General features: G+C 33.1%; 2 protein-coding genes across 2 annotated transcripts in view; both read right to left on the bottom strand.

Moving 5' to 3' along the window:
• Window positions 1-23,555, bottom strand: part of LOC147073456 (angiotensin-converting enzyme-like) — a 564,409-nt gene that overhangs the window by 353,181 nt on the left and 187,673 nt on the right. The gene's annotated exons all lie outside the window — the stretch shown is intronic.
• Window positions 4,632-11,412, bottom strand: LOC147073457 (uncharacterized). The gene is made up of 2 exons (XM_085945329.1): window positions 10,944-11,412; window positions 4,632-5,661 (listed from the first exon to the last, which is right to left on the bottom strand). Exons 1-2 carry the CDS (start codon window positions 11,283-11,285, stop codon window positions 5,305-5,307), a joined length of 699 nt encoding a protein of 232 aa, XP_085801455.1. The 5' UTR covers window positions 11,286-11,412; the 3' UTR covers window positions 4,632-5,304.

The raw sequence follows: 23,555 nt of genomic DNA on the forward strand, positions 1-23,555 counted from the left end.
AATAGCGAGGGCTATCTGGCTGTTCAATGCACTCTCTAAAGATGTAGACATTTTTTATTATTTTTCGGTTTTTTTCTCTCTACTAATTTGCTTTGCCTGTAATTTTTATGCCAAATGCCATATTGTGAACGTTTTGAATTAATAATTGATGTGCTCAGTGTCTTTTTTTAAATAAATAAATGTACGTTTTCGAGAAAATCGAATTTAAATATTTCAGATTGATGGGCAGATCCCATAATAAGGCCATACCTCAGTTGAGGCACGGTCTACAAAGATCGTGGCTAGGCGATGCGCGGATTGCGGGTCGCGGGTGCAAATGACGCATGCCGAACGTAATATTATTTGTCATATAAATCCAACATGCGTCCATTTAATGTTCTGTAGAAAGCGGCCGTGCATATCCACGGTTGTGCATATATGACGGGTGGTGGTGGGCACTTTAACGTATGTTCTATCGGTAACAATAATAGTATATTCATTGACATGTTTTCTTTTTCAAGTAAATGGGTAACGTTTTTAGTCATCTTTACACGATTTAAGAATTAATACCCCCGTCGCCATCACGAAAAAAATTGACGTGTCCCCAGCTCGACGTTCTCTCTCCGAATACCAGTGAGTCCAAAATTTCGTCGCGCCAATAGTTGAAAATTATTTGCCGTTTCACTGATGTATCATCTTAATAAGTTTTCGAATGAAACAATATTTTATCAAATAGCCCATTTGGAGGAGGTACAGTATTTTTATAGAATCATCTTATTTATCAGTTACTACATTGTATTTGTTTTAAAAAAAGTATTATTCAATAATTATTATGGCTTGCAATCGTCCACAGTTATTTTGTTTATTGATAAGAAAGAGTTATGTATATTTTTTGTTTCTTGTAGGTAACCGTAAAAAGAGAGTAGAAAAAACCCTTTTCCTTGAACGGGGACGTTAATACGTTTAGAGCTTTTATACTGGACATAATTATTATGCACTATGATCTAATTATCTGTATTTAATCAATTGATATAAGAAGGAAACCACTTTCGACATGCTCGAATCAAAAAGCTCGATCGCGACACGACGTGTTAACTGGAGCTTTTCCAGCCTTGGATTTATGCGCTGTGCTTTTTCGTCTGAGGTTTTACAGAGGTCATTTTGCACATGGCAAGCCTCTTGACCTAATTCGATAAATGTGGAGTACTTTTTTTCTTACTCGGCATAATTACCAACATCTGGCTGATGTACATAATATATAAATATTTTTATAAGACAGTAAGCCTATTAAGACTGGCCAATCAAGGTTTTATTATTGATACGAAAAAGGTATATATAGAAAGTTACCTATCGGTACGTGCATACGGCCTATTTAAAATTGAATTGTATCTACTTCAATGAAATCGAATAAATAACGTAACTAGGCATGTACTTATTTTATTTATAAACTACTTACCTAAGTGTTATATGTATATTGAAAATGGAAAGAGATTGCATTATTGTATTTTCTACTCCTCCGGTGACCTTTCATGGCACCAGTGGGTCTATTCTATGCTTATCGACCGCTAAAGTGATAAAGTGAAAAATATTATCAAACTTAGGGTAGGTTTGTATCAAAATATTAGCACTTATTGTAACAATTACACGAAGCCGGTTTTTATTGTTGCAATAAGTGCTATATTTTAACAGCACCTATCTTGCTGCTGTTAAAATATCGCACTTATTGCAACAATAAAAACCGGCTTCGTGTAATTGTTACAATAAGTGCTAATATTTTGATACAAACCTACCCTAAGTTTGATACTATTTATCAATTTAGTGTTCGATAAGTATAGAATAGACCCACATACAAGCATTATTCAACTTGAGGGTTGCTACACTAATTTATAAGAAGAACTTCCATGGGGACGGTTAATTCAATTAAAAACCACATCAATGTTTATAGTTAACACCAGTGTATACCTACTTTAAAAAACATGATTATAGGGGAGGGATGAATTCAATTTTGCGACCCCGTAAACAAAATGCTGAGTGAATAAAAATGTTTGAATACAATTAAAAAACGTAATTTAGAAATTGGTCAACGAAGCGACTTTCTCGGACTTGACTGATCAGAGAAGAACGACACTGTCTTGACTTTTGATAATCCTAGTTTATGAGTTCACCTGAGCTCTTATCCCCTCCATCTGTTGTATTTTTTTTACAACGTTTTTATTAGCTCGTATTCTTATTTGTCCGGTGGTTGTTTGTCCGGTACAAATATTGCAACCGATTTTTAACTAACTTCCCGACTAGCTAGACATTTTCAACTTTTAGAATATATCAGAACACGATGCCAATGCATTCTTTTAATACTTTTAGCCATCTACATCTCAAAATACACGTAAATTACATCGATCGGCTGCCTGGTCATTACGCGCCAGGTGCGTCTTCAGCGTCCAAAGTATTAAGCAGAATTAAATTCATTATCAGTTAATTCTGTTTTGTATGGAAAGTTATTTTAGAAAAATCCGTAAAAAGTAAAAGACTATTATTGGTTGCTAAGCGGTGGTCCTAGCAACTAAATTATTAATATATCCGTGCGTTACTATGGAAATCAAAATGAAATGTCAAAATGACATTTCAGTATTCTATATTTGTTTGTTTGTTTGTTTTTTTTTTATAATTATTTCATATCAAGTACAAGTTTGAGCATATAGAGCATATTGAGCATAATAATTCAACAGAAAATTTAAAAATATTGTATATAAAAAGTTCTTTTTATCTTGTAATTATTTCTCTATATAATATACGACCATTTTTGGTTCCACGGTGTTTACAAAGCAAAGCAAAAATAATAAAAATAAAACGGGATGTTCTTAACAAATCAATTAATCACAATTTTAATACTGATGCAATATTACGGAGGAAATATTAATATGAAATGTGTATCTGTATCTAGAAGGAAAGTGATACAATTATATAAGTTTAACAGATAATATATTTTCATACATTATTATGTAAGTAGCATAAAGGATAAAAGCAGAAATGACGGTGGCAAGTGTTTAAGTAGTGGCTGACGGTTTGACACTAATAATTTTGTGGTGAGAGCCAACGCGAAATCCTATCTACATTGCCGTCCGTTCTGTGATATCTAATTAATTAAATTTGCGTCATACATAATCTTATACAATTTATTAATGATAAAAAATTGTTTATTTAATAAAATGGGTTTGCAAATTACACTTTTGTATAATTTTATAAAATATTCTAAAGAGCATAAACAACCCACATTAGAGAACCATGAATGTTTTACAACTTTATTTACAGGTCACAAAGTATGTAAGTTACACAAAATTAAAAACAATTGTTAATTATAATATCATTATATTAATACGTAAGTATTAGATAATATTTAATTAATGATGAAAAAATAATTACAGTCAGACATCGAGAAAGATACAATACAGATAATTAACACAAATTAGAACCTATAACATGTGTAGGTACGCGGGAAATAAAACTTTACGGCTATACTTCAGCTGGGGCACGGTCTAAAAATATCGTGACTACGCGACGCGAAGATTGTGCAAATGACGCGTGCAGAACAAATCATAATGTATCATAAAAAGTCAACATGCGTCCATTTAATGTTATGTTTATTGTTCTATTACTAATAATAATAATAATATATTCATTGACATGTTTTATTTTTCAAGTAAATGGGTAACGTCTTTTAGTCACCTTTACACGATTTAAGAATTAATTCCCCCGTCGCGATAACAAAACAAATTGACGTGTTCACAGATCGACTTACGCTCTCCGATTGCCAGCCAGTCCGAAATTTCGTCGCACCTATAGTTGAAAATTATTTGCCGTTTCACTGAAGTACCGTCTTAAACAATTATAATGTATAGAATATACCCACTTATTTTAAAAACACGTCAGATATATACATAATAGAAAAAAAATATTTGGACTTGTAACCACTAGATTTGCGCCAATGTGCTTTACCAATTAAGCTACGAGTATCTTACTTAATTACAACGAATTTCTTACATGAAATGCTTACCAAATTTGTTATAAAATATTATTAGATATAAGACATGAATCAATAGGTAAGTAAATATATGACTGACCGAATTCTCACAGTATTATGTAATATTGTTAAATTTTATAACAAGGAATGTTTTTTTATATAAATAAGTAAGGGATACCATTAGATTAAATACTGATTAGACTAGATTAAGAGTTATTGTGTATTCCCACAATATTGTAGTGTCATAAATTGTAATGTTCACATCATAAAATCAATCATTTATGATGTTTTTGTGGAAAATTTGCTGTAAAAGGGAGCTAGATATTCTCCCCTTAAAACCCTATTCGGTATTCAACCTATACTTATATTGAATATGTAGACAATATAATTACAACTGGCAATTAATTTAATCCAATAATGTATTTTAACAAGATAAAATCGTTTATTACTAATTTTTGATAATTAAAGCAGAATGCTTTAACTGTGATTTAACAAATTGCGTCAATGGTGGCTATTGGTTTATCGGTTAAAATGCAAACAAAAATGTTTAAACAGGCGATATCGGTATTCGCTTATTCAAAAAAATAAACTTGGAAAAAATAGGTAAGTACTACGTAGAAACCTGTGTGTTTATTTAGTTACTTTACTGATACGCACCATCGCAACTAAACTACCACAATCCAAAAAACGTCAAACAGAGAAAATCAGCTTTAAAGTTTTTACCTTTCGCATTTTTGTACTGTGTTTTTTAAATATGTTTAGATATTGAATGAAGTTTTGACTTGAATTTGATGACATAGAAATATGAATAGTAATTAACTCAAAACACGTAAATTTGGACTTGTGGCGGTTTAGTTGCGAGGGTGCGATTTATTCTTTTATTAACCATCTTAATTTATTAAACATCTTCTAAATCAGGGGTAGTCAACTTGTCCCTACCGCATACTAGTGGGCGTTCCAGTTGTCATGGTGGGCGGTAGGGGTTTTAAAATATATTGTCATTTATCATGAAATTCCCCGTGACAATTTAAATTTTAGAAAATATACTATTTTATCGCCCTCGCATAAATTAAGTTAACTTAACGTTAGGTACGTAAGTGAAACCAAATAGCGCTACAGTGCAACCGCAAACAAAAGAGTCTCGTCCTAGAACAGATCGCGCATCTCCCGTTAGACATTTATAAATTTTGTAAAGTAAAGTTATTTCCCTACTTTATAAATCACTATTACTGTGGAACCGGTGGGTGGTTAAAACATTTTACTACTGACAGAGATACAAAAGTGGGCGGTAGGTATAAAAACGTTGACTACCCCTGTTCTAAATCGTCGATTTCCTGTATTTCTAATATAGCTATTTGGATGGCACGTTTAAGTTTTCTCCTATTGCCATCAGATCGAATATTGCGTATGGTCGACGTGACAAATTTTCCAAATATCTCAGCATCCAAGTCCATTTTCAACGTGTCCTCTTTCGTCTGGTGAGTTACTTCTTCAGATTCTGTGTCAATTTTATGTTTTTTGCTCCGAGGATATCGTGGTGCAACATTTAAAGAATCTTCTTCTAATGATAAGCTCCTTGGGTTCTGTATTTTAATAATTGGCACATCGTCTTGTGCACTATGTGGACTCGGAAGGTCAATGCTGTGTTCTTCTTCCGGTAGAAGCTGTAATACAATGTGATTTTTAATATTAATTTCATATCGACTGTAGAAAAGAAAAGGGCGTAATCCACACAAATCAAGTGTTATAGGAGGCACAGAAACCGTTTTGTTTATGGTTTCCGGTTAAAGTTAAAACACAAAATAGACATAGCCTTGAAGTGCATAACAATTAATAATTTAGTTTGTATATCCCTGATATGATAGTAATTATTGAGTTAATTAAAGAAAAACCAACAAATATGATAGTTAAGTCATTTTCCCACATCACTTTCTTCTTCTTTTTTTTAAATTGCAAGCTAAATTTAGATAAGTAGATTCATCATTTGGAGAGAACATGTATTCACTCGTGTAAAACGTGATAATCCAAATAAAACCGATTTTGAAAAAACTGAGGTTTACGTTCTTTTTCGTTCCTACACTCGATATCTTGCGATCAATTGATTGTGTACTTAAGACCTGTTACTCTATAAAACTATTTCAATTTTGGTCATGCACAGTAAAATGAAACCACATAAAGTTAAGTTGCAATGTCACAAGAAGAGTAATATTCCCGCTTTTGAAAGAACTTAAAACGAATTAAGGGAGTTTTTAAAAATCAAACCCCATAAGGTCTCATAATATTCCTTTGGATTTAAAATATTTTCCAAAAGTTCAAAAAACTTAATGTTCTCCAATTTTTAACTCATTGGCATCTATGAATTTTACCAAAATCATTGCGAGAGTTGCTGCGGTATACACCAGTAGCGAATGGTGAAGGGAGGCTATTAAGATCTACAATGATCAGACAGTATTGGTTAGTTTTTAACATTCAATTAAACCCTGCGTAAACGAAGCCATAATTAATAACTGTCAAAAACCAGTCATATATAAATAAAAAAATATCTAAGATTATGCAATTAAATCATACAAAAGTTTGGACATTTTATAGATAGAAGAATATTTTTTATCTATTATGGTTTGGTTTACGGCTTAATGAATTAACCAACACCATCTGTAATAATATTAAATATTCTTAAGGGGGGACGTGCTCGTCGAAGGTCAAAATTGAGTTTTTATTGTATATTCAAACCATGATCCTGGACACTCCTTAAACGTTGTAGATAATCTATTTATATAATTTTGAAGCCTTATTATCCTTTATAGTTATTTTAAACATTTGATGACTGCATGAAGTATTTTTGTTACATAAAATAGTATTCTTTTAAACCTCTCGCTCTAATGTTTTAGAATATAGTCATATTTCAGTACATAACTGTGCAGTGGTGTTAAGATTTTTTACATTTATTAATTTTTAAACGCATTTATAAAACCATTAGCATAATTTATTACGAGATAATTTTTGTAAAATATTCACGATAAAAAAATATATTGATAATCTCTGTGATCCCAAATTTGACAAGAATTAGACATTTTATTATTCAAAAAATCGGCAATATTAACACATTTGAAGATGATTCTAAAGATACTTATTATAAGCTATGTCTTTGACCATTCAAGTGTGATAAACATCTTATGAATAATGATTGCTTTATAATAATTATTGACCTAAGAATAAGGTAGTGTTTTTTTGAAATACGCCATTTCTTTTGTCATTCCCTAGTAGTTAAGCTACAACATACGGCCGTAGCCATAAATTGACAAACTCTAATTAAAGTAGGGAGCAAAATTATGTTAACGCGCGTGTTTGAACATGTACCTAACTGAATTTTTTTAATTTTTTCTTTAAACGGTACATGTTCAAACACGCGCGTCAATATCATTTGACTCCCTACTTCAATTATAGTTTGTCAATTTATGGCTACGGCCGTATGTTGTAGCTTAACCACTGGGGAATGACAAAAGAAATGGCGTATTTCAAAAAAACACTACCTTATTCTTAGGTCAATAATTATTATAAAGCAATCATTATTCATAAGATGTTTATCACACTTGAATGGTCAAAGACATAGCTTTTAATAAATATCTTTAAAATCATCTTCAAATGTGTTAATCTTGCCGATTTTTTGAATAATAAAATGCCTAATTCTTGTCAAATTTGGGATCACAGAGATTATCAATATATTTTTTTATCGTGAATATTTTACAAAAATTATCTCGTAATAAATTATGCTAATGGTTTTATAAATGCGTTTAAAAATTAATAAATGTAAAAAATCTTAACAACATTGCACAGTTATGTACCGAAATATGACTATATTCTAAAACATTAGAGCGAGAGGTTTAAAAGAATACTATTTTATGTAACAAAAATACTTCATGCAGTCATCAAATGTTTAAAATAACTATAAAGGATAATAAGGCTTCAAAATTGTATAAATAGATTATCTACAACGTTTAAGGAGTGTCCAGGATCATGGTTTGAAAATACAATAAAAACTTAATTTTGACCTTCGACGAGCATGTCCCCCCTTAATTCAACGAAAATAAACAAGTGTGACTATTAGTTTGGTACTTGAGTTTTGAGAACACTGTGACAAGTCGTCCACGTCCTGACTTGCCGAGCTATCTATTATACTAGTCGCCCTGAGGCATAAAGCCCATTGACGCAGCGAGTGCGGCGCTCGCGCAAAATTTCTACAAGTGGCGCGTAAATCATCGAAAATACAACGTAATCAAATACGCCAGCGCACACTGGACTTGACGATGCCTTGTGCTCCGCCCGCCGCATGAATCATCGTTTTTGGCTTCTCGGCGATACGAATGAAAGAAAATACAATGGAGTCCATTCATTGAACACGGCTACCAAAATCACGCTGCTCGGAGCGTCGTCGTTCGACGGGCGAGAAGTCATTATTTAATAACAGAGAAGTCATTGTTTAATTTTATTCCGTGTCGTGGTTGAATAATGTCGTCGTAAATATTAATTACAAGCCCTGAAATAATATAATATTTTTATTGCTTTGTTATGAGAGGCGCTGTAATAATACTTATTCTGTGCTGCTTGGGCCGCTTATTACATAGGTGAAGGGTAATGCGCGGCAAGAGACGAGTGATTATGGTTATGAATAAACGCTTCATTCACCGACTTCGCCTGATCGACGCGTTCTATGGGCACTATCGCTGACAGATAGAATAAGCCAAACTTATTCCGTGATATTTTCAATTAAAGTTTAGTTTGAAATATTTTTATTTGATAGTTAAAGCTGTTTTAAAATGTTAATCGTTAATATAATGAATATGACAAATCTGTTTGGCCTTAATGGAAACCTGATAATATATTATATTATCTATGATATTATAGTTATTTAGAAATATACAAAAATGTACAAAAAATATTTAAGAGAATACGAATAGTTAAGGAAAAATTCAAGAAGATAGGTACATTTATTATAATGTCTTGTGAGTCAGCGTGGAAAGCGTGGTTAGGGCGAGTCAGTGTTGCCATCTTTTTCTATGCTGATTATAGTACAAAGGCGTAAAAATTATAGTATTTCTATAAAAATATATAGTACAGGAGCATTTTTTGCATTGAATCCTTTAAAATTATAGTATTTTGGCATATTTGGTGTAAAATTATAGTATTTTACATTTTTCGCGAAATCAAAATTATAGTATTGTACCTACTATAATTATAGTACGGTTGGCAACACTGGGGCGAGTGTTGCCATCTGTATGTGTATCTACAGAACCATTATTCTTGAATATTATGAGAAAACGTTTATAATACTATTTTTTTTAAATATGGTAACTTTTATTAAAGGTTTGTATTATTTAAAATGCCATTTTACCATTTTATCATGATAGCGACCAAGAGTTTTGGATACCTACAGTTTATAACCAAAAGAAAAAATCTGTTTTTGAAAAAATATACGACACCCAGCAGAAATCGAACCTGCGTCTCTCGGGTTTTGCGCCCACGCACATTGATCACAATGCTATAGGTATCCTATCTTATTGCGACAAATTTTAACTAATGGCCCTTACAAAACTCTGAAGCGCTATCCATTTTGAGTTATTATTGGCGATAGGCTTTTGTATTTTAACCCTTAGAATGCTACGCAACGATATATCGTTGTTTTTGATATTGGCCGCAACGATCGTCGTTTTGCATTTGATGCCTGAAATGTTAAGTTAATTTTGGAACATACTACTGCTTCAGCGGTATGAAACATTTTTGATATATTTAGTTTTATTGTTGTGTAATATAACTTGATTTATATATGTTTTGTGACTGGGTAGGGTTAGAACTTATAACTATTGTATTTTTTTTCATCGCATCAGCATTTTTATAATAAAAGCATTAATTTCAAATACAAATTTCAGTTTACAATATAAACAAATTTCGTTTTTTATTTGTTTACAGTCAAATTCTGGGTGAAATGACAATTTTGTATTTAATATTATACATTTGAAACAGTGGGAAAAGTATTTTAGAACAGTGTTTCCCTAAAAATACTAAAGATTATACTAACTTAATTAATACTAACTTACTTATTTCTAATTTACTAAAGTAAAATACACGGATCGTGACTCCCTGAAGGGACCGTAGATTTTCTATTAAATTAAAGTGGATTTATACTATATAAAAACAATTTCATTTATAAAAAAAATAATGAAATAAAAATCATTTGCAATATTTTAAATGTTCCGATAAGCAAATACCATGAAGACCTTTTTCACAACTCAAGCATATTGTACGCGATCTTTTAACGGGGCCACCATTTTTCCTACTGCAAACAATGCAAACTTTTTCTTTTCGGCCGGGTAATTTCCTAATTCCACTATTTTGTATTATCCCTCGAGTGTGATTGTTTTCAATAGCTGTTAAAAATAAAAACTCAATAGTTCGTTTCGCTCGTACACGTGGTCGTCAGTATGATAGAGCGAGAAAGAGAATTTCAATTAATTTTAAAGGCAGAAGAAGTGGGGGATATCTAATAGCCTCATTATCTATTCAAAACGATAAACTAATTACAAAACGTGTTTTCATAATATTCCGATTTCGCAGAATCAATTAGAGTGGTAAAGTGTCTAAAAATAATACAATACTTTAATTTATCGACAATTATTGGTAGCAACTTCGACCGGATTTTGCACAACATCGTAGCAGCCAAAGGGTTAAATCAAATTAGGTATTAATTACTTTTAATTACTAACTGACATCATGGACCACTCGAAGAATTTTTTGTTGTAACTTACTTGAACTTGCTAATAATTTTCTATTGGTTATATATTTTTTCAAGTGTTTTCAAAATAATATATGTTCAATAAAAAGAATGTTACATTCTTAATCCTTGTGAATTATTCGTTATATAAAAAAAAAAAAAATATCAACAGTTACTTACAAAACTCCAAGATGATTCACCAATTTTAAGAACAGGCAACATAAACTTTAAATTTTCATAATATTGCCAGGTACTTTTATACTGAATCTCGTTACCATCCAAGTCGAATTTCGTCGTCCTGGTCTTGCGTACTTCACTGCTCAGCTGATTCCTCAAATTATGCAACTTTCTTATTATTTCAGGAGAGTCAGTGTCATATTTTTTCGCCATAATTTCAAGAGAGGCTGACCTTTTCGATCGATTTTTAAATCCGGCGCATTTTACATTCCATAGCTCTGGAAATGATTCCCATTTTCCAATGAGTTCTCTAGTTTCACTACTCGTCCACTCTCGTTTCGGCATTGTACTCGATATCTCACATATGTGACACAAAACAATATGGCGACACTTCTATCCGACCATGTATCAATATAACAGAACTTGTATAACCTATCCTATCCGCTTGACGCCCCAAGGCCAACTGTCGGAGCGCCGGGCGAGCGGGGAATGTGGGAGAGAAGTGTCAAGAGAGCCGCTGTCTGATGGCAACGTTGTATGAGTGTGCTGCTATGGCAACAATGTACGCATACATCGGTGTTCCGTTATTTGTTTGCACACCAATTCTCAAACTACAACGTATTTACAAAACCAATTTTATACAAACGTGATCCTGAGGCCTCTGTCGATAGAATTATTAGTCAACTCAGTATGCCTAAGTGCAATTATTATAATAATATATTGCAAACGATTTTTTTAAAAAGATAACTAAAATGCTAGCTTAGTTCCTCGTATTAATCTACAAAATATAATGTATTTACACAAAACAAAAGAGTAATAATTACCTGGTAAAAAGAAACACTATTTACTTACTAATATAATAAATTGTAGCTACATTTCAAACGAGATGCTTTTATTAAATTACACTTGCCTGAGTGTTCTTCCTGGAATTTATAGTTATACTTCATAAAAGTTTTGTAAATGTCCAAATGAATCTGTTTTAGCGACTCATACAACTGACACAGATCAGTGTTCCTACAGTTTACATCGTATTAAGTATAAGTCCACTAAATTAACATATTTAAATATTATGTAAATATAAAAAAAATCCACTAAAGACTTTCCAAAGCCTGGGTCAATGACTAGGTAATATGGAATCTATAATTAATTATACACGATTGTTTTTTTTAATCATTAGGTACCCTTAAGACAATACATCAGTGAAACGGCAAATAATTTTCAACTATAGGCGCGACGAAATTTTGGACTCGCTGGCATTCGGAGAGTAAACGTCGAGGTGTGAATACGTCAATTTGTTTCGTGATGGCGACGGGGGCATTAATTCTTAAATCGTGTAAAGATGACTAAAAACGTTACCCATTTACTTGAAAAAGAAAACATGTCAATGAATACATTATTAATGTTACTAGCAGAACAATAAACAGAACATTGAATGGACGCATGTTGGATTTATATTTCGTTCGGCATGCGTCATTCGCACCCGCGACCCGCAATCCGCGCATCGCCTAGCCACGATCTTTTTAGACCATGCCTCAACTGAGGTATAACCTTAACACTTTTAAGAAATAATAATGTTCGAGTAGTTTTTGTTCAATTAAGGTTTACTATTTATTTTTTTCATCCATTTAAAAAAAAAAACGTAATTCAAACAACATATTATTACTATAGAAGTTACAGTAAGCTATCTCAGTATGTAGGTATGAGGAAAGATTGAGAACTACTGATATTGTATTCAATGAGTTGACTAGAATAAATAACACATACTGCCGAATTAGTGTGTGCACAATAATGTAAACATACACAAATTTATGTCTGACAGATACATAATAACGATGTATGTGTATGAAGTATTAAGTGTTTGAATTTTTATATACTCTCCGACATAAGTGGCCACATGATCATTTGAATACGTGTGAGGGCGATTTGGAATACAAAATAACAATAGCGTAAATATCTGACCACTTCATCGACCCATGGTGAATAATATTATGTAGTAAGTGCATTATTTTCGAGAAGTTATTAAAATATCTACTTAGTCGGTAGGTACCTACCAAGAATGTGGTCTATAACCTGTGCAAATTTCATTAATGTTGATCTATTATTTTTTTGATTTATAACGAAACAAACAGACAATCGAAAAAAAATCAAAAAATACTACACTTAACACATCTTGAGCGGGAAGGGTATTTCTACCCGCGCGCCGTACCGGTGCTCGTCGGCGGGACGGGTAGAAATACCTTTTACGCCGGCTCCACTTGAAGTGCGGGAAAGGTATTTCTACCCGATTATTGCATACGAATATTTTATGTCAACGGTTTGAAAATGTTTCAAACTACACACACATCTACAAAAAAAAATAATTTACCGTCGATTCATTTACTTACACACACTCTTGCGCAGCCCAAATGAGAGCTTGTGCGTAATCAGGAAATTTGTTTAGAGTCACTAAATCAGCGAACTATATTTCTGTAGACGATAAGAATGCTAAAACTATATGCGTCTTCTTTTTACACTTGTTTATTTTTTGATGGGTGAGCAGGAAGACAACATTTTGTGAAATATCGATGTATTCTTTAAACATGGTTTGTTCGCTGTACTGTGAATGCGATTATATTTATATTTTTATGATGTGTGATAAATACATAGGCCTCCTTTTCATACTATAATATTATCCTTTGTGAGCGAGTGAAAAGACGACAATTTGTGATAGACGGAATGCATTCTTCGCACTTGTTGTAAGTGATATTGTGCGGTGCGATAACGCTGGTATGCGAGCGGAGCAATAAATTATAACATAAGTGGAAACCAATGTTATTTAGTCTGTAATCTACTACGATCTATATTGAATATCAGTATTTAATTTTCAGTCTTGAAATACGGCGCTATAGAACGGGTGTGTTTTTACAAGTGAAATATATTTAAGTAATCGATATTTTATTTAATCTTTAAAAAATGGCTTCAGACAATTATGAAAGCGATGACGAAATATTTGCCGATAATTTGTCTGCCTATTCTGGTGAAGATTTACCAGAATTAGGCAGCGACAGTGATAGCGACAGCGATAGTGAAGAGTTCCCTCGCACGAGAAGGGTACCAGTGATACCGTTACAAATCAGTGATTCTGAAGACAGTGAAGTGGAGGAAGAGGAAGTCATGGAATGGTCTGAAATAGACAACCCACCGCATATTGAACCATTTTTAGGCAACGTTGGTATTTGCGTAGCACCAAACAATTCTGAAAATGTGATGGATATAGTTAGTTTATTTATTGGAGATGATTTACTTAGCATGATGGTAGAAGAAAGCAATCGATACCGCACACAAAATGAATCCCGAATCAAGAAAATGAAGAAATCTATCAAATGGAAGCCTGTAAATCTTGGTGAGATGAAAAAATTCCTCGGACTCATTTTGCTTATGGGACAAGTTCGAAAAGACACAAGAGATGATTATTGGTTTACTGATCCGAGTATAGAAACACCAATATATTCTAAAACAATGAGTCGTGATCGTTTTAGACAAATTTGGCAATCGTGGCACTTTTCAAATAACGATATCATTACGGATTCCAGCGATCGCCTTGAAAAGATTAGGCCAATTATGACATACCTAATACCGAAGTTTTCTTCGGTTTATAAGCCTCAAAGGGAACTTTCTTTAGATGAAGGTATTATACCGTGGCGGGGAAGACTTGTATTTAAAGTATATAATGCATCTAAGATAATAAAATACGGTATCCTAGTGCGCATGGTCAGTGAAGCCACTACGGGATACATCTGTAATATGCTCATTTACAGTGGGCAAGGAAGACCACTATTAGACACCATCCAATTGCTTCTTGGTCCGTATTTAAATTTGTGGCATCATGTCTATATGGACAATTATTATAATAGTGTAAAAACCAGTGAAGCACTTTTAAAAAATAAAATTAGGACGTGCGGAACAATGCGAATAAACCGAGGCTTCCCAGAATGTTTTAAACACGTCAATCTTAGTGCAGGACAGAGTATTTTCCGTCGGCGAAAGGATGTATTGTTACAACTCTGGAAATCAAAGAGAGATGTTCGAATGATTTCAACAATACATCCATCTACCATTTTAGAGAGTCACAACACCGATTGGAATACGAGACTACACATTTGGAAACCGCTATGTGTTATCGAATATAATAAATATATGAAAGGGGTTGACCGTGCGGATCAGTATCTCTCTTACTACTCGATCATACGAAGAACAAAAAAATGGACAAAGAGAGTTGTCATGTATTTGTTAAATTGTGCTTTTTTCAATTCTTTTAAAGTTTATAAAGTATTAAATCCGACCAAAAGGCTAACTTACAAACAGTTTTTGCGTAGTATAAGCAAATTTTGGATAGCCGACCATATCGTTGAAACCGACGCAATTTTGGAAGAAGCAGGGCCATCTACATCACGATTACCAAGAAGAGTGGGTAAAAGTGATCATCCTGGTAGGTTATCACTCGATATGAAGAAGCATCGAATGATAAAAATTGTTACAGATGGTAAAAAAAAATACCCACAAAGACAGTGTCGAGTGTGTTCGGTGCACAAAAAGAAAAGTTTGACTAGTTATATGTGTACATTTTGTGACGTCCCCCTACACAGGGGTGAGTGTTTTCATAAATATCATACTTTATCCAAATATTAGAATAATAATTTTTGTGCGGGAATTTATTTATAGTGAATGGAATATTTTTTGCGAAACCTTCCTGTAAATATGTGATTAGCACCATGTACTTATGTTATTTTAAACAATTTGTTCTAAAAAGAAACACAGCACTGAGGAGCAATATATGGTGAGTGTGAATTCCAAATTTTATTTAAAAATAACTGATAGTTTGGAAGATAGAGCGATTTTTGTAAAATTCGATTTTATTTCAATTGCCGCTGGTTTTCGCCCGCTGCGTGTACCTGTGAATTTGTACTGAGGCCCGCGCAAAATGTGTTAATAGGTAGAGGTGAATTTAATATTTAAGACTTTATGATAGATTTGTCAGATGGTCATATGTTTAATTAAAATTTAGTTTATTTAGTTTTCTATACTTAATGCTTTTTGACTAATTCATAGTTTTTTATATTTATTTTAAATAACATCGACTTTTATGAAAACTATAAACGTGCATAACGTGCTAATCCTTTTTATTTATATCAAAGCGAGCTTTAATATTAGGGCCATACTTAAATAGTATGTAAAAATAAGATTTTTTTATTAGGTATATGACAAAAAATCTAGCTCAGACGGTCAAATTAATATTTCCACGAGACGCAAGCGATAATTTTGGGGATTTTATAAACCGGAACGGCGCTCCGGTGCATTTTAAGCCCCAGAAAGTATTATGTATTATATATATAGTATTATGAAGAAACCTCTGAGAACCTAAGTTGCTCATTAGTCTTCTCGCCATCTTTAAAATATACAACGAAAAATACTACATCTACCATTTTTTTTACCATGAATACTTTTACTCTAAGAAAAACAACATGTGAATTTTTACCAAAACTGGGATTCGAACTAGTAAACCCGCGACATTATAAGACTGACGCGTAACTACTCGGCTATCGTGGGCGTGGTCTCATAAGTAGTAGGTACTGTAAATACTAAACAGGGAATTTATACTCGACGATGAGATGACAATACCAGTCAGCGATGGGATTACATTCAGATACTACTTACGTATTGTTAAGTATTATAAATTGAAATTCCAAACAGGAATTGTTATAATACCTATGTATTTAAAATACATACGGATCTTATGTTATGGGCATAGCTCGAAATAAAATTCGTGTTCAGCTGATATCATCAATCGCGTGTCGATCACTGAAATTAGGTAACGCTGGGTGCGGTCTGGTCTATCAGATATATGGATGTAATCCAGTGGCGCATCTATTTTACAGTACATATCGTCGCTAATTTTGTACAAACACGTATCTAAATTTTTGCCAGTTTTGAGTTGTTTGATGTAATGAATTCAGAATTTGAATACGTACATATTCCACTAACACGTATCTCAAAACATACTTTACAACATAATATATTTAAGACTGTAAATTAATGACAAAAACCCGTATCACAATAAAAGACTTTTATAAATATTATAAATTCGTATCTTGAGTTACGTGTTTGTAAGTATACAGAATACTGAACTCCGACAGATGATTGTACTGAAGCTCTTTCTCGTGAGTCAAGATACGTGTTTGCTGCAGTAATATTCGCAGTAAAGTTGCAACGTGTTCTCGTATCTCCGACAATATGACTGATCGGTCGAAAGTATAGTGCGATAAATTGGAGAAACATAACATGGTTTTCATGAAAATATGTGTGACTATACTAAATGGATATTTCATAGAAGAAAATTTATTTCTAAATTAATAACTGAGAGAATAAAGTTGTTATTTGCCTCTCCTGAAAAGTTGTGTTTTTTGAGATACGTGTTTGTAGAAAATTACAGACGATATACAATATTTTTTAAAACCTACGAAATTATTATTACACTACATTGTTTAATATAAATTGATTTAAAGGTACCAATATGTTATTAGTATGAGACAGAAGTAAAAATTAAAAACCATGATACTTGGTAGATCCAAGATTATTAACATTACCCAATTTTACAATAATTATCCGCATACAAAGTAGCACAATTAATGATTGTTCACCAACAGAAGCGGATTTCACTGTCTCATATGTAGCGGATATTATTATACGATCAAGATGGTGGCGCGACTTTGTATCGCGCGATAATATTCGCTGCGTGTGAAACGGGGGTTATGATTAGGTACACGTCATATGTACAACTTAATAACTATACAATGGGATAATTGGAGAGTTTAACTCACTTTCAACTGCTGACTCCTCTGTTTGGGCAGAGTTTCAATACACGGGACAGAAGACACTTCATGTCATTAAAGATAAATGACAGCAGAGCAAGTCAAGATTCTTTTTATTTTCTTAAACTCTTTCTCAGAGTGCAGAGGTGCATGGTTGCTACATCAATCACGTGCAGCATCGTTACGGGACAAGGAAGTGTGGCACTAAAATCTTTTCATTCTGACACATTTATAGTGTCACGGAAGGCGGCCGTGCACAAACCGCGGCTGGATATACATGGCGGGTGGGGAGGGTAACTCAAATCAAGTTACCACATTCACTCCCAATGACGGTCACTATGTTCAGATACTTAATCGTTTTAAATTAATTTCAAATTTGTTTTTGAGAATTCTTATTTGTTGTAAATTAGCCCAATTCCTTTTTAAGGCAGTGAAAAGAGAAGTCTAAAATCAGAAACAAATTTAAATACCTATTCACCGCAGCTTCCATTTAAAGTGCGTACTGACAGAAACTAGGGTGATAAGTAATAACCATTCTAGTTTGTATATGCCTATGCCTTCTAACATAATGGCAATGTTCGCACGTCACTGGAATATAGTGTTAATCCTCGTGACTGAGAGTAAGCCTTAGAAAGTGAGAGTAGAATCTAATATTGCATGAGGCTAAAGGAGGTGTAACAGTGTCAGTGTTAGCATTTTTATATCTATTAATATAGTATAAAGATGAAAAAATTATAGTATTTCTGAAAAAACTAGAAGTAGGTAGGTATTCTACAGTAGTTTTGGCATATTAAGGGCATACAATTTATTATTTAAAAAATTTTACAAAATCAAAAATATAGTATTGAACTTTAATTATGTACGGTTGGCAGCACTGAGCAGTGTAGCAGGTACAAATATTTCGCAAATAATTGTTATACAGACATTCTTCTTAAATATCATCATCACATTCCTCGTACCTGGAATCAATGAATCGATAAAAATCAGCAATAATCATATTACTTTGAGTCGATATTATCTATTAAGGCAGTGGTATTCAAAGTGTGCGCCACCAGAAATATTCCCTACAATAATAATTACAGATATCACTTAAAAACTTTCACATGAGACACCGCTGTTCATAGGTACACAATGTATGTACCTAACACTAACTTTAAAAACTACAGTACCTACAATATAATATATTCGGTACAGAATACTTACTACAGAATTTACAAAGGATTTTTTTAAATAATCAGCTCAGGAAAGCCAGAGGTTTCAAAACAATTAATAATGAAGCATTTTGAATTGACTACTCGGAAGATAAATTTTACAACGCCGTGAAAGAATTTTTTTTTATAGAAAGGGCACCGAAAAACGAAAAAGTTTTAAAGCCAATAGTCCATTAAACTACACGTGTACTGAATAAAAATAGTTTGAAAATAATTGATAGGTACTATCACTGTATATAGCATATTTATATAAGTATAGTAAGTATAATATGTATTTCCAAAATCGATTAATCTTTCAAAATATTGTGGTTTTCAGTAAATAAAACCAAGATAATTCTAATAGAAAAAAAAGAATTGTTGTGGACGGCTCAATGAAGCCACATACGTGTACTTGGAATGCGCGCGAGTTAAAACTCGCAATGTAGACAAGGCCTAACTTGGCACAGTGACGTGACATAACGCAAAAAATCTGTAAAATAAACTAGTTTTTTTTTTTTTTTAGAATTATTAATAACCATGTCCTTGCTTTTTCGTACAAGGTGGTTGTTAGTAATTTTGAACAATCACAAACACCCAGGCTTTGAGAAAAACACATAAATGTTTTTGTCATGACCGGGAATCGAACCCAGGAACTCTCAAGTTGTACACCGTTTGATAAATATCGCCAAACTGATGAAATACTTAGGATAACCGGTGGATAAACGCAGTCAACGGACACTAAATGGCATCAGTCCCCCTAAAATCCGATGGATTTAGAAACCTATTAAGTTCAACGGACATATTATTAATATTGCATGGGAGCGAAAAACTTACAACGAGGAGAAATTATAAAATACATGGGATAACCTTTATCCACCAGTGGATCAATGTCGGTCAATAATAATCGTGATATAAATAAGGAAATACCTACGTTCGTTTTAAAAGTATGTACCTACATACATTTTATTTATTGCGAGAAATATATTAATTATGTGGAATGATGAATATGCCGAAATTATATTTAAATTAATAGGTAGGTACGAGCAGTGACGTACCTAGACAAAATGCCGCCCCTAGGCAGTGCCAAAATGCCGCCACATTTTTTTATACAGTACTTTTTATCATCCTTTCATGACTCAAATATATAAGAAATGTGTTGTATGGATACATTACTAACAAGATATAAGTATACAGTTAAATCAAATTTAAATGCTATCACTGCATCAATGGACAATATTGCGAGTCTACGGTTTCAGATACTAAGGTAAATTTAAAAATACACCTCACAACTTCCTAACTCGCGAGTGACTGGCAAATATATTTGGATACATTTTAGATTAGGTATGTACGTGTTATTGCTGTTCACCAAGAACGTGACGTCCAAGGACAACGGAAATAAACTAGACATCACGAACCAAAAAAAAAAAAAGTCCTGTTAAAAATTGTATAGTAGGTACCTAATTAATATATAACTATTTTGTTTCCAACCAGTAAGCTTAATTTTTTAATGGAAATATATTTCCGTTACTACTAAGTTTACGTAGCTATCTATATATACCCAATGATTCTCCTCGATTTGCAGCCCGTTGGATAACTGCCGCCCCCAAGCGACGCTCTATCTGCCTACCCCCACGGAACGTCACGGGGTACGAGTATACATACTCATTGTACTATATACATATTTTTTTTATTGTTTTTCGGCAGTATCAGACAGAACTCATAGAAATGCGAATATAGTTACATTTGATATTATATTATTGCTAAAAGCCACAAAAACTAATCGAAATCTTTGACTGGTATGTACGAACATCAAATAATAAAATAATGTTTGTGTAAGAAGTTAAGAAATGACAGAGGTAGCGTAGCATGTATGGCGTACGTTTTTTTCAAACATAAGATTTTCTTATAAAATTAGGAGTGAAAAAAATAAATAATATAATTTAATTATTTATGTATTTCTTACGAAGTAACATTACTTTAATATTTAAAATTAATTCCATATTCAAATCGAAGAAATGGTATTCTTATTACTCTAAATCAGCGTTAACAAACCTTTTTTTATCAATTTAATGTACTTATACAATTTCTAATAAATCACAAATCATACTGAGTCCAGAGTCCAGACATCGGTACATAATATTATTGTTATCTATATTCTATACCAGGGATCAGCAGAAGCGGCTCTTTGCATATACGTTTGCGGCTCTTCAGGCATAAACTCCAATTTCTCCTCATCTCAAGCAGCCTTATAACTTATGAGATTATGAGATAGAGCCGCCGACACCGCTCGACACAGATGCTGGTTCACTTCAGATGCAGTTAATATATTTAAAAAACAGGGTACTGTGGAGCAACAAATTCACAGCACTCAGCTTTTTTCAAAATATCAAGTTAAAATGATCATGATAAACCTTTACACGTAAAACATAGTTTAATATACCTTCATGCTATCTTGCCGTGTAATGACTATGTTTACCCAACTGTACAACTGACACGTTATTGTCTATGCTAATGTTTAGAGCAAAGACAGTAGCGAGTCGGAAATGGCAGTTGTCTAGAGTCCTTCGTTATTTATATAGAAGTTACAAAGCCACTCAGCCTTTTCCGAAATATCAAGTTAAAAGGATCATGATAAACCTTTACACGTAAAACATAGTTTAATATACCTTCATGCTATCTTGCCGTGTAATGACTATGTTTACCCAACTGTACAACTGACACGTTATTGTCTATGCTAATGTTTAGAGCAAAGACAGTAGCGAGTCGGAAATGGCAGTTGTCTAGAGTCCTTCGTTATCTCCTCCTCACGTAAGTGGAATATATCAATATCCGAAGCGATTTCATTAAACACGGTTATTGCCCTCTCAATTGGCATTATTAATGGCAGGTTAGTTCTGCACCGTGGGAGAATAAACAACGGATGCCCTCGATTCCTAAGGTAATTATCAGAGACACACAAGCCAACACCACCAAGAATGGCAGAGTTAACATTTACGCCGCATATAAGTCTGAAAAAATATTTAGCTAAGTGAAGATCCCTTCTAAATTTTAAGCTACAGTATGTAAGCATCCCTAAGAGAAAATCAGTCGGATAGAGCCACGGATAATATCCATACAGCCGAAAGTAAAGGAGTCTCATCACTATTGTGTACCTGTAAGTACACTATACATGACTCAATACAGCACGTTACATAAATGATATCTGTTGAAGTACAATATATTTTAAATGTTATAATTATTAACGGATGTAAGCAATTTACTGTTTCACTAAAACACCTATGTATCCGAAGTAAAAAAAAATGTACTTATATGTATTTCGATTGGTCGGTAGGAAGCAATAATTAGCATGTCGGGTCGCAGGTTGTGCGCCGCTGTCCTGAATGGTAAACATGTACGATTCAACACACTGACACTTTCATTTCCAGGCATTAGGCTGCGGTTAGCGTACAGACGCTCATGCGACTCGCGTTGAAGTCTAGACTAATTATCCGCTCCAAATGTTTTGCCTGTCCAACGTAGGAGCGTCTTTTACCAGCGGCTTGAGCCAGTGGCACTTCACCTTTTCAATATAAATATTTATTTAATATATTTAATGAAATTGAGAACCTGAACAGACTTATTTGGATTATAACCAGAAGGTATTGTATGATCTTTTTGTAGAATACCCACTTTGTTTGTAAACTTATATCGCTTAACAAATGCACGTTACAAACATTTGGAAGTCTACGCACGTATTCACCTGCACACATTGTTATCAATTAAATGTAGTCTGGGCAGCCCGTATCATACAAATGTATGAGATTTAACCAAAACAACATTCGTTGAGACCACACGGCGTTACTTTTAGTGAAACAACATCTATAGACACGTCCACGCTCGCATGTTTCTTTGTGCGTTTGCATACGTTTTCTATTCGTGGCGAAATACAAAAAAGTGCACATTTGTTTAAAATATTATCTATGAATTATTGTTTTTATACAAATGTTTGCAAAGAATTGATATGCAATTTTAAAACTGTTTATATAATGCTTTTTTTTATTTATCTTGATTTGAGACTTGGCATAACTCGGCACTTGATGGCGGTTCCACAACGTTTTTAGTATTTGTGAATTTGTTATCAAGTAAGAATTATTGCACCATCCATTCTGCCCTGAGAGAAGCTGAAGATCGAGAAGGATGAAAAGTCTTGGTCGCTCAAAGGATGACGAAATTCAAATTTGGTCACGATCCTCAGCCATGAGTGCACGATCAAGAAGAAGAATTATTGAGATCATGTCGGCATATTGAAAGATCTCGACTACACACGCCTACGCAAACAAGTGTAATTTTATAAAGTGTTCATTTTATTATACACGCAAAGTTAAATATTAAAAATATTATGTAAATAAACATAAATAATTTACATAGCCCGACAGTCACTAGATCAAAAGTGATATACAAAATAAGGTTAAAGTATATAATTTCCCACACAGAAGCCGGATTTTTTTTATTGTGTATGTAAAAATCCCGTATTTCACAAAAACAGTGAATTTTCAGCATACCTATAAGATTAACCAAACCATAAAAATGCCGAACTA

The sequence above is a fragment of the Rhyacophila brunnea genome, unplaced genomic scaffold (genome assembly GCF_057557595.1).
Source record: "Rhyacophila brunnea isolate RB1 unplaced genomic scaffold, BYU_Rbru_1.0 scaffold_18, whole genome shotgun sequence".
Lineage (NCBI taxonomy): Eukaryota > Metazoa > Arthropoda > Insecta > Trichoptera > Rhyacophilidae > Rhyacophila > Rhyacophila brunnea.